Source organism: Pungitius pungitius, chromosome 18, assembly GCF_949316345.1.
Source record: "Pungitius pungitius chromosome 18, fPunPun2.1, whole genome shotgun sequence".
In the NCBI taxonomy this organism is placed as follows: Eukaryota; Metazoa; Chordata; class Actinopteri; order Perciformes; family Gasterosteidae; genus Pungitius; species Pungitius pungitius.
This window is the reverse complement of record NC_084917.1, coordinates 6,008,986-6,022,140: the sequence shown is the minus strand read 5'-3', so window position 1 is coordinate 6,022,140 and position 13,155 is coordinate 6,008,986. Positions and strand designations below refer to the sequence as shown.

The 13,155-nt window shown below is 43.4% G+C and overlaps 1 protein-coding gene across 1 annotated transcript in view; it reads left to right on the top strand.

Moving 5' to 3' along the window:
• Positions 1–13,155, top strand: part of rgs3a (regulator of G protein signaling 3a) — a 97,779-nt gene that overhangs the window by 12,977 nt on the left and 71,647 nt on the right. Inside the window, exons 9-10 of the mRNA XM_062558999.1 lie at positions 1,820–1,910; positions 10,238–10,305. Coding sequence (XP_062414983.1) covers positions 1,820–1,910; positions 10,238–10,305 — 159 coding nt within the window. The remainder of the gene's footprint in view (positions 1–1,819; positions 1,911–10,237; positions 10,306–13,155) is intronic.

Genomic DNA, 13,155 nt, shown 5'->3' with positions numbered 1-13,155 from the left:
CTTTTCTTAGCTCTTTCCTGTCACAATTTAATTATTAATTTCAGTTTATCCAGCTGTTTTTTCCATTGGCTTAGCATGTGCGCAAATGTTCCTCGTGCAGTCTACCATATGTTCACAGTTTTAAAAAAAAGGATATTTTAGTGGTAAGCGCAGTAACCACAAACGTGTGGTATGTAATGCCTCAGCTCTTGGGTCATTTGTCCTTCATTGCATCATTTTTTGCTGTTCATCTTTTGGGATTTAGAGGAAGGAAAACTTTATTGCTCATTATGGTCACAGCAAAGTTCCTTCTGTCTGTTTCTGTACTTCAGTGATTGCATCATCAGCCCTTTTACCAAGGAAGCATTCGGCCCCAAGAACCCTACAATTAGGGCCCTCTGTGAACTCGCAAATATGATAAACACATGATATCCTCGGGTTCAAATTACTTCAGAAAAGAGGAAGCAACGGTATGGTGAAAACATTTCTCTCACTTTTGTAAAAATCCTCATATTGACTATTTGTCCTATAAGCTTTGATACATTTGTTGTTGCCTTTTTTCAGAATAACTGTGAAATTGAGATATAACTTTTAATCTGATGTTAAGAAATGAAAAAAAGAGGAAAACTAGCTGCAAATGTTTCTCCCTCACAACAGTAAGTTGTTGTTGTAGTTCCAATTGGCGTCCACGTCAGTGAAGAAAACCCACACAGAGAATAAATAAGGTTTAGTTAGGCTTACGGCTTCCCTCCTCTATTTATCTCAATGAATATTTAATTTGCTTAATATGCCGGAGAGGGAGATTAAGCTCAGTCACTTGAAGTTATTTCTCTATCACATCTGTTCTTCTTTTCTGTTTCTTCTGTTTTTTTTTTCAATTCTGCCCTTTTTTCTACACCCCCCCCCCTTTTCTGTGTGTCTCCAATGTTATTCCTTTATTCCAGAAGCATTTGGAGCTGTCTGGTTATTTCTGTTACCTTCCCTGCTTGCCTGTCACATCTTGTCATTCGTTTGCATGCTTTACCCACTTTTTACTTCTCTCTCATCTCCTGCTTTCTCTTTTCATCTCTCTCATCGGTCTCCCTCCTGACTCACAGCTCTCTTTGTCCCACTCCCCCCCCCACCCCCATTTGTTACATGCGCAGAGAGATATTGAACGAAGGGGTAAATCCATCCCTGACTTTCAGGACATACGTCCTCCCCTCCCCCATTTTCCATACAAGTCCACCGCCCGTCCTCCCCCACTTGTCCCACAGCCCGCAGAAATCTTTGCACTCAGATAAGATGCTTTTCAAACGGAGATTATTGTCACCGTCCATGGCATCACATTATGTGGTACAAAAGGGGATGTCTGCCCTGTGTGTGTGCGCGTGTGCGCTGTAATAAGTGTGTGACGCCGGGTAAAAAATTGACAAAGCTTAAAACAGTGTTGTCCTGTTTACAATACCGTACCCAAATCATCAGGATTAAAAACCAGACCGCCCTCTTCTACATGAATTTATGTAACACACATACAGTGAGCAGTTGTGAACACGCATGTGCTTGTACACACACACACACACACCATCTGGCTCAAAGGGCAGAAGTATAGTGGAGGCATCAGCTGCTGGAATAAGCTAAAGCATTGTGAGTGTGTGTGTGTGTTCAGTGTTTGCAGCCCTCGAGGAGCAAGCAAATTTAAATTTGTGTGTGTGTGTGTGTTTGCATCTTTGTTGGCATGTACTTGCGTACTTGTTTCTACTTGAATCCGTCAGATATACTCGTGCATGCGCTTGACACTCACGCACACACATACACACGCACACAGTCACTCTTTCTCACACTCATGTGTGTGCTATAGGAGGTTCAAGGATGGTACTACCTACTTGGGGAAGAGCTGGGGAGGAAGAAGCACCTTAAAGTGCCCACACAACACAACTACAACTCCCCTGGTAAGTAGAATGAATGCAATGAATCACATGGGAACACTGACTTAGTCCAACTAAATATGTTCGCTGCATTGGATTCTTTTTTTTTTTTATATAATATTTCTTCATTTAAATCAGCAAACTTTTCTATTTATGAGCCACTTTTGAAGAAAAACCTATTTATCTAACGCTGCACACAATGTATTCATTTGGTACCAGTGGTGTTACTCTATCAGATGACGTGATGATGATGATCATCTGTAAACCGGATGAACCGATACAATAGTTAACATAATGGCGTGCAAGATACTTATTAAAACTGGAAAAGGACCAATATGAAATTGGTGAGGGTCAAGCAAATGTAAAAGTGGCAACTGAAAGAACCCAAGTCAACCCGCCACATACTTATTGTCACATGTTTGTGTGTGGCAGTCTCGCGGCACTAAGGCTGTATCGGTCTCTGGGTCTGGAGGTGGGGCGACGGTGGAAGCGAGGGATTAAAGGAAGGAGAGGGGGATTGGGGGATTGGGAGAGAGCGAATGAGGGAAAGACGGAGTGGAAGGAGGGGTTTTGGACGAAACCCTGACGCGTCACAGTTGCCAGAGAGAAAGAGAGGGAGACGGAGCTCTCTCATACCGCTCGCTGCTGTGGTGGATCTCCCCTCACACACAGACCAACACCCACCCAACTCTCATCCACCCACGCCCCCACCCGCCCCCCCCTCCACACACACACACTCACACACACACACATAGTTGTTTGGAAATCTATTTCTTCTCCTCTCCACCTTGGAGTGCTCCTTCTCTTCCTACTTATGTTTGCTTTGAATCGTAGTTTGACATTAGCCGGGGAGGAGGAGGAGGAGGCGGTGGTGCTGGTGGTGTTTCTGAGTTGGAGTTATGCCACTCTGTGCCAGCCATAAGAGCAGCCTGGACTAGGTAAGTACTATGTTTACGTTATTGTGCACGTGCCTGCGTTATGGAAGTTGCAAATCGGCATTTCGGATGCTGTTTGAAGGCGTGACTCCTTTCTAGGTGCGCTCTCTACGTCTGATTCTTCGCGGTTTCACTCGCTCTTTTCCCTCTTTTTGCTCATTTCTTCTTCCTTATCTTCTTCCATTGTGGTTTCCTTTTTTGTGTTGTCTTTTTCAAGTATTGCTGATAATCATTTGCATCTCTTTGCTACACTCCTGTGTGCCTTTAATTATTTTGCTGAGCAGTATGTTAACGGTCGCTTTCAATTTAGGGGCTTAGCAATTCCGTAGATTTCTTACACCACCAGCTCAACTTTATGTACAAACTGATGCACAGAGCCTTCACATCAGCACACAGCAAAAGGCACATTACCCATCTCAACCGCAACCCGTCCCCACTCCACCATACCAACTTTCCGTTGCTTCTCTCATTTTGGGTTGTGTGACAATTATATCATGAGACGTCAGCTCACCCATTCCAGTTTTCACCGCTTGGCTGAACTAGGCTAATCTGCTTCATGCAACTTTAAAATTAGTTTTATGCTTTCTGCGGATGGAAGTGGGACAGGGGTATCCGATTGGACTCAAGACTCAGCTGGCAGGAAACCATTACCACGCTCGCATGAGGAGATCCTGTCTTACACTTTATGTAGTTATTTCAGTATGTTTTGGAGCTTAAACTGGGACACCAGTGTGTTCATTGTGATTGCTGAGAGAGTTTATTTCACAGGATTTTATGCTTTCAAAAGCAAAGCAAATAAAAACGGCTTAGTCGTTTTAATGGGCGACCCGTGTTCCCAATGGAAATACTGCCCCACTACTGTCTCATCTTATCCATGCTTGTGTGAGAGCGTGTATACTCGTGCATGCACTTGGTTGTTGCCAGCTGGCAGAATGTAGGCCATGGAGGCACTGCTGCACCGTGGAATGCCCTAACTGAAATGACCACATTCCCATATATCTCTATGCAGCTCTGTGTGTCCGGGCCTATCTCTCTCGCTCTCTCTCTTTGTCTCCCTACATGTCTGCCCCTCTTTATTTTGTGCATCTCTTTCACAATAATTATCCATGTCTTTGGGAATGCTGTTTCCATATCTCCTTCTTCTTCTTCTTCTTCTTCTTCCTCCCTTCTTGACCTTTTTTTAGGTGTCACCGCTTTTGAGTAATTTGGCATTGTTGTCACCTAGTCCTCAGTCGACCTCTTGTGTAACTAAATATTGTGGCTGAATGTAAAAATGAACTTGGACTTTTACCATCTCTCTCTCTCTCTCTCTGAGTAGAGTTGTGCTGAGAGCTTGGCAGGCTCACCATGTTCTTGTAATGCTTTGGATCTAAAGCTAGTTCAGATTATCATATCTATTTGGATGTAATCCTATGCTTTACTTTTAACATGTAATTTATTTAATAGTTATTAATTAGCTAATAATCTCTTTTGTAACTGAAACTGTTTATTTAAAGGTTGAATATCGCATTTGGTGAAACTGAATTTCTCCTTTTCACTTGTGCTCATTTGGAGGTGAGGAGCTGCGCAGTAGGAGCTGTGCTTGGTTATATACAGTATGTGTGGGTCCATTACTTTGTGTATTTTGTTTCAGGTAATTGTATGCATGAACTAATAATCAAGTTCCCCAAAAGAAAACATTACCTAGGTGTTAAGTTCAATCAAGTAAATGGTAAAGACGGTGAAGGATTCGGCGGGTAAACGTGCTGTGAAGGAAATTCAACCATTGTGGTTGGTTCAGGTTCTTGGCCTCTCCACATTATCCAATACGTGGTCTTCATGTAACTTGGGATCATTCATGTAAATTGGGATCATTTACACACAAAGGGAAGCCTCTATATTTGTTTTGTCAGTTCGGGTGTTATTTGACAGTGAATGTCAACAGTAAAATAGTTAATTGCTCTATTTGGATGAGTGTGTGTGACTAATCGCTCATCAGTGAGCTGTGCCAGTTCACTGCCAGGCCAAAAAAAACCCCAAAAAGTTCAGCTAACGCTGGACTCGGAAGCCAGCAGCACACACAGTGTGGCATCATCCTGACCTAATGACTGGCTTTACACATTTGCTATTTAGAAAGACAACACACGCATGTGCAAACATCAACAGGCCTGACAGAAATGACTCTGCAGGTTCATGTGATGTACACTTGAAAGAACATAGACTTGAATAAATAAATCCCAAATGCAGAGCACTAAGAGGGAGCGATAAACTCTGCATATAAGGTCATTAGAAGTCGTGCCAGACGGACTCTCTGCTTGCACGCTTTAGACTCTGCTTCCAGAACAAAAACCTGCTCCTCTGTGACAGCTAATTCCAACGTAATTATACAACAAAAAGGCTGCCATCTTAACTTTGCTTAAGTTGAGAGTCATGAGTGGCAGCCAAACAACGTCTCTGAGTGGGGCTGACTGGGCAATTATTGATGATTGTCAGAGCCCATCTTTGTAGCATGCAGTGGTAGAAGCTTACAGTCAGTAGTAACACTAACAATACACAATACATAGATGGTGGTAAACTCAGACTGGACGTCTACGATGAAAATGTGTAGCTGTTACACTTTTGTATTGAATGTGTTATCATTGTGGTTATTCATTTTTAACTAAGACATTGTTAATGTTATTTTTCATTGTTTTGGTTTAGGGCCAGATTTAAGACAACTCAGTCCACATCACATATGGAGACAGTGTGAGAAGGAGCCTATTAGCTCTGTGTATTGTGCGAGTGGAGACTACTGACCCACAGTGACACAGACGTGTGTGTGTTTTTGACCATGGCTAATGCATCTCCCTCCAACGAGCTTACGATGTGGGTCACGTGGTTTGTATGTGTGTAAAAGCAAAAATAACTGAGCTCCCTTTGGGCTCCTGCTTAAAAAGTGTGTCATCTGCATTGTACGCACACTTTTTTCACTTTTTTAGGATAGATGGATATAGTCCAGGAGTACTGTACACACACACACACACACACACACACACACACACACAGACAAACAAACACGGCCAGGCTTTTCCAGATGGCGAGCCTTTAATTCAGCAGATTAAAGTAAACACCATGTGTAGGGGAAGGGGTTGGAAATTGACATAGATGTGCGATGTGGGGCCTGTTTTTATATTGTTTGGTTTCTCTGGTCAAATAGTGGCTTTGAATATGTGAGCTTATGTGATTATATGAGGCAATGTGTCGGACCATCCATGTCTGACATGCCATGCGGACGCTATTCTGACGATTTCATCAACCCCGGGCTCACATCCACTTGATCCGAAGTGAAGCATTTCAGCCAATAGCTCTCAGCTCTGTGCTGCCGTGTTGCACTGTGTGCTGCTTTTGACAGCTGTACAGATGTGACATCTTTTTTTTTGGGAGGTTTTTGAACAAAAGTAATTTTACGGGAGATGACATGATGTGGAAGTTTAATTCAAACTATCACAAACAAATTAAACGAGTGAACTGTAAACAACATCAAATTGTCACATAATCTATTTGACTTAAATGATAAATTTATCCTGAAAAAAAAAAACAATTTCTTGTTAAAAAGTCTAGGATTATTAATCTCAAGACCTAGAAACCGCTTTAGTTTGAAAATGATCCATCCATTGACAAAGAAAGTTGCTGAATCTAAAAAGATTATCGACTGTGCCTAATAAACAAACCCTGAATTTGTTCAAATGCTTATTCCATTTGTTCAGACTCATTAGCAGTTGGCGGGATCCAATCGTGAGGTCGCCAAACTTGCTCAACCAAAAACACAGAAGACATTTTGACGGGTCACAGCAGGAGAAGCCTCAGTGTCAATGGTCTGGTATCATGAGATAGACAGGGTCATAATGAGTGTAACCACTCCAACCCTCAGTGACACAACATAACTGACAGGATGGTCTGACAGTTGTCAATTAAGTTATTTAAGTGAGTTCAATTAGTATGTGATACTACCAGACAACTAAGACCAGAACCGCCAGTTAAAGGTCACACGTGCCCTATGCGAGGTCTTGTAACGTATAACCAGTCTCACACAAGCTGCATGACCAAAGAGAAAAGATGTTAACAGCATATCATTCCGCGGATATGTGAAATCTCAAAAGCCCCCGAGCGCACGCTTTGGCGCTTTCAGTCGATGTTTTGACCTCATCATCACTGGCTGACCACGGCGGCCGAAACAAAGGAAGCCCCCTTTAGTATATCCCCACTAGCCAGTCTCAGATAACCAAGTCCACCAAGCTGGTGGTGGTTGAAGTTGACGCTTTAATGAATTTGAAAGTACTATTAAGCCTGCATTTGAAATTTAATCAAAGGGTATTTATACCCGTGTTCTCTTCCAATCCTTTTAAGAATCTATCATAATCCTTTCCAGCTCTTCTGCCTTGCTGAGGACAAACAGGAAATGAAATGCATCAATCACGACTCTACGCGCTCCATGTGTCGTGATCGGTGGTGCCGACGTCAGGCCGAGTCACACTAGCATACATCTCTCTTTACATCTTTCATACTTGCTCCGTGTTTCAGGCTGGCGGGATGCAGATACCGTGTGGATAAACAAGACGCCTCACCTTGGCCTGTTTGTATTACAATATGCACGTATTTCTCTTGATTCTGTGCTATCAATTTGCCATCTTAATGTGTTAGCTTGCAAGTCTTTGCCTTTCTCGATTGGTGTGGTTGAGGCTGGTGTTCTGTGCTTTGCAGGACTAGACGATGACTCAAATTGAAACATCAGACAATAAATATCAGACTTACTATCTGAATGCGGGGCTGCCTGCCTGTGGAACTTAAATGTAAAAAAATGTCACTTTGCAACCAAGTTTAACTGAATATGGAATTCGTATGGTTTTATATATCTTTATTTCCAGTAAAAGTTTTATTATTTTATTATGTTTTTTATGCACACAATGTTATTCAAAATGGTTTATCAAAATGATTTACACAGTAAAGTAGTAGATATTTAACCCTGTTTTTTTTTACAATATTTTCCTTGTAGAATGAGTTAGTTCCTTCTCTCACCAATTAAAACCGTATATCGAGTCATCTTCTGGGCCTGAGGTGATCCTCAGAGGCCCAATTCTCCTCCCAGCTTGGCTTTCCCACCCTCTCCATTAAGTGTGTGTTTGTTTGTGGGCGACAGGAGGTGAAACGACTGACCGGGTGTCAAGTGAGCGAGCGCTGCAGCGAGCGACTCGGCCACAGTCGAGGGGGCTTTTTGTTTTAATGTCCTGGCAGATGTGAGACCGGCTGACTCAACTGTAGAAGAGGGCCGTCTCCTTTTGACTTCTGTCCTTTTGTTCTGTGCCGTCTGCTTTCATTGTTTGTCCTTTTTTTTCTTTTTCACATTCAGTGTATACTTTTCTCACTGTCCACTCTTAATGTCCCTCTTTCTTTCCCCCGTGTTTCTCTTGTTTTTGTCAGTCGTGCTGGATGTGTCCTCGTTGCCAGCTGCTGCGCGTCTCTCCCTTCTTATGCCCCGAGTTACTGATGTCTTATCCTCACAAAAGAGTTCTCTCCCGGGCGACCTGCCAGCCAGGTTGGGCCCCCGCTCTTTTGCCTTGATGAAGCCTTGGAGCTACCAGGGCAACCACCCCTATGGGATTGGTTCCTTTTACTCAGGGGTTAAACAACTGAAAGTACCAACTGTGTCCAAGATGCCTTCTGTCGACTGGATACATTTTAAAGCCTTAACTCTTCACTGTTGGATGTCTGAGCTTTTGGGCCCAGAATGATGTAGGTTCCGACATACTTGTTGGTGATAACTGTCCATATAGTATCATCCAAAATTGTACATGTGTACAGTGAAGTTTGTAGAGTCTCTCTTTTTGCGCCGGACACCCAACCCTGACAATACAAGTCAAAACGCACAATTAACACACATTATGTCTTTGTCGTTTTCACGTTCATCGGCTTAACGGGGAACGCTTCTTTGTGCTCCCCTTGAATTTCTTATATATATATATTTTTTAATATGAATGAAAGATGAATAAATTACATCTTGAAAAATAAATCACATCGATATTCTTTCAGGCACAAAACCTACTTTGAAATGGTAAAGTAAAAATAAATATCTTGGTTTGGGGAAGGTTCCACTTTGACGATGTTTAGATTTGCGGACTCTTGTCGTCGTGGATAAAAGAAACATAGGAAATGAACGGCAGTCTCCCGTGGCGTAGTCCTACAATCTGTCCAGCCCGACCTCCTCCCTTCACCGACTCTGTGGCTGTTTGACGACGTAACCCAACATCCGCCTCGGCTCCCAGGGGACGAGTCGTAATCGCCTCTTCACTTGGATGAAAACATGCAGGCATTTTTCTACTAACGCTGTTGTCCTTACCGTAGTCTGTGGGTCCTTCAAAGTTGTATTAAAATCGCTATTCAAAGAAAAATGATTTGCCAGTTCAACCTTCCATTTCAGGCAGCTGTAAGGCCGTTTTGAAAACATCTTTTTATAAAACTACTTAAGTAAACATTGCAAAATATATGTGTGTGTGTATATATAATGTGATTTTTGTGAGGTTAACAGAAGGCTACTTATCCCCTTGCCCTCTTTGCCTCATGCTGGGCGGCTTTGACTGGGTTGGCGGAGTTTGGAAAATAACATTTCACAGTCGTGGTTGGGAAAATCCATCTCCTGTTGTGACAAAAGGTGTGTGTGATGGGCGACTATAGAAAAGAGGGGGATAAGAGGGAGGATAGAAACACCACGCAGAAGGAGTGGGAGGGGCGGTGGAGGAGGGGCGGTGGAGGACAGTGGGGTTGCTTTTTGTGAAGTTTGAGAGAAAGTGAAAAAAACGAGAGATTTGTATTTTAGGTGAAACTGTGTACAAAGAAAAAGGTGGAGAGAGAGAGACAAAGAAAGAGAGATAGAGGGAGATCTGTATTGTTGCCCAAAGCTGAATGCTGCCTTTATGCGCAATAGTTAAAAGGACACTAAGGCGTGAGTCGCCGTCACCATAGCAACTTCCCAGGAGCCCTGTGTGACGGACGGATAATGGAGTGAGAGAGGAGTTCCTTTTCTCTTCTTCACCCCTCCCTCCTTTGCTCCCTCTCACTTGTTCTCACTTCCACTCCTCTCTTTGGGCAGTTTGTCTGAGCTTCGCATCTTACGGGATTCTCCTCAGCTCGGCTCGCCGTCCTTTTTTTTTTTTTTGGTCCTGGTTGTTGTTGTTGCCTTTTTATTTGCGCTCCAAAGTTAGAATTCCAGCCCGGCGGAGGCTGCTCCGCACAAATGTTTGCCCTAATTGCTTGTTGTCATCCCTCTGAGTCACTTTTATGGACTCTCCGAACAATTTGAGGACTTTATCTTTGTGCGCCCAGCAGGCTGTCTTGCGTCGGCACGGAGAGAAATGTGCTCCAGAGGCACTGTCTCAGCCCGTGATTCCTTTGTCTACATTTCAGAGGCCGTGCTGTCAAACCATGGTGCTGCCCCCGAGACCCATCGGCCTGAGAATATGCAATGCTTAACGGTGAGTATGAATCTAATCTATCTGTGTGTGCATGTAAGGCGTAGGATGCTGATGTGATGCTGATGTGATGCCGAGGTAATATACATAGTTTTAATAGATCATCTAGTTAATGTTCAGTTGCTGGCGCTGTGTTTTTTATTTTTTTATTTGGAGGTTTGGGGAGTATATCTTGGTCTATAACTTTTTATTTTCTCTCATTCTCGGCAGTTTGTGTGTCTCTGATTGAATGCGTTTGCACGAGCGTGAACACTGACCCGATCCCCCTGCGTTTGCAATATACTAAGTAGTTGACCCGTGACATCGCACTATGCCCAACAAACTCATCATGCATAAACATGCCTTCGGTAAGATATTTACTGCCTAAATTCCATGTTGCACATTCCCTGCAACCATGGTAACCAACTGAGTCGTGCGTTTGAGCTTCGAGCGGTGCATGCAGCAAGATGCCAGTTCTTGAAAGAAGATATTTGTCAAAAAGAGCTCACTCGCATGCGAGTCACATGTGGAGCAGAATGATGGTCTGTCATAAGAGAGAGAGAGAGAGTGTGTGTAAAAAGTCAAGTTGGTTTTCATGGTTTACGCATTGTTGACTGTGTGGTTGCCATGCATTCATTAAAAATGAACAAGGACGACCACTTAAACTGTTAAAGAGACAAAGTAGCATGACTGATCATACTTTTACCCAAGTCAGTGTTCGATAGGTAACGTCATTAATAATGACAACAACAGGAATAGACATTTGAAAGCCAAAGTGGTCAACTGTAAAAAAGTACACCTTGGGACACATGGACATTATAGCTTTTTCGTATTTGTCCGTTTTTTCCCCTTATTTTATGCGTCCACACATCGTTCTGCTAGCAGCTCCTTTTGCACTAGCCAGCGTTGAGCTTCTCTGGGAGGAGGATGTATCGTGAACATGGACTCTGGCTTCTATTTCCTACAAGATGCCAACACGGATGATACTTTTACAGGTCCCGTGATACACCACTTGTCTGTTACGCCAGGTACTTATTCCGGATGGCACATGAGTGGAGGGGGCGCCGGTGTTTGGGAGCCGTATTGGAATAGAAGACTGTAAATAGCTTTCAATCCAGCACACGCTTGGCTTATTTTTTTCCCACCCGAGTATTGTCGAGACGACATCACAGCATTTGAGCACAAGCAGTAGCCTAATAAAACATAGCGAGAGACCATACATGGTGATCACAGCCACACAAGGCACGGCCATCCGCTGCTGGAGAAGTGCCCCCCGTCTGCCCCAAACACGCTCGGTGACAAACATGAAAGAATTGGAATTCGTGCTCGGGACAGTGCGAGACTTCTCTCTACATCAAACCAAGACCGTATATTCCTCTGCAGCCCTCACCAGACGCTTTATAGAGAGTCGGTCATTTAGAGAAGTTTGCTAGTTTTAGTCCAATATTATAGTTTGGTGGGACAACAAAGAGGGGAAAGCACTAAGCAATTTTAGTCTGTTTTAAACCACCTATTCAAACTCTGCCAGTAAAACACCCTCAGTTCATGTGACGCCTTCTTATTATTTCATTAAAAAAGGATCACTATGACGATGACTCCTGGAGTGACAACAGACCAGCAGGTCGATGAAACATATCCACGTTGCTTTGGAGACACAAGGAACTGAAATCAGTGGTCATATGGAGTTACTGTAGCTAATAAGCTCTGCTGGGCGGCATTAAACAGAGGAGCTCACTTTTTGTTCACACACACTTTCTTTCCCTACTTTACACATAATTCAGGTTGTACACACACACACACACACACGAAACCGCAGGTCACAGATGACTTATCCCACAGTGCAGTACCACTGCATTCCACCCTGTCCCTTTGTGAATGACTTTGTGTCCCCGATGAACTGCACTTGAATCCCACCGTTCATCCCAATCAAAGGTTTAGTCTCCGTTGAATTGCGACGTCCAACGAGAAGGACAAAACCCTGCATCCAGTGTGTCATGTGGGAGGTGAGGAGGGCAGTAATGATGTGGGGCAGCATTGAGATGGAAAAGTTTTACATCCGTATTTGTCAATGCCCCTTTGCCTCTCTCCTTCCTCTCCCGTCGCTCGCTCCCCTCTCCTCTCTCTTCCTCTTTATCTCCGGGTGAATCAGAGTAACAGATGATTGTGTGGTTTGTGTGGGTCCGTCTCGGGGGAGAGTTGAGGGTTGGTTGGGGAAGGAGAGGCCGGAGGGGAGGACTAGGTTACGGGAGGATGGAAAAACCTCTTATTCTTTCTCTTCTGTACTTTTTTCTTCTTTTTCTGTTGCCTTGGCCTTGCTCCCTAGCAGACCGCTGAGTATTTCCTCCTCTTCTTCCCCCCCCCCCCCTGTCACCCCATGGCCATCACCCTCACTACACAAAGAGCTCTGTGCTATCATGAACTTCCCACTCTTTCCCCATTGAAATATTCTTCAGTGTTTGGTCATGGCCGCACACGTTAATCATTTCACCAATTTGCACGCAGCTCACTGGAAGTGAACCCTTCAGATGATGTTGAAGATCTACAAAGGAATATCTCACAGAGAACCTCAGAAAAAGCTTTCCTTATCCTTGTAATTGTCATCATGTTTTCAGTTACTTCATGTTTGGGAGAAATTGGGCGTTCAAGAAAGTCACAGCATTCAAGTTGTGTTCCCACTGCAAGCTCAACGTTGTTTCAATACAGGAAACAACGTATACAATAGAAGCTGTTCGCATTGGGGATCAGACCTCAAAAAGTCAGTGAATTTGTGATGTGAAATGACATTGCTGCTTTTAGTTTATTGGGATTTTGTTAATAATTCAAATTTAAAATTCTCTTAAGAAAGAATCAACAGCAAATCCTTTTTGGTAGAGT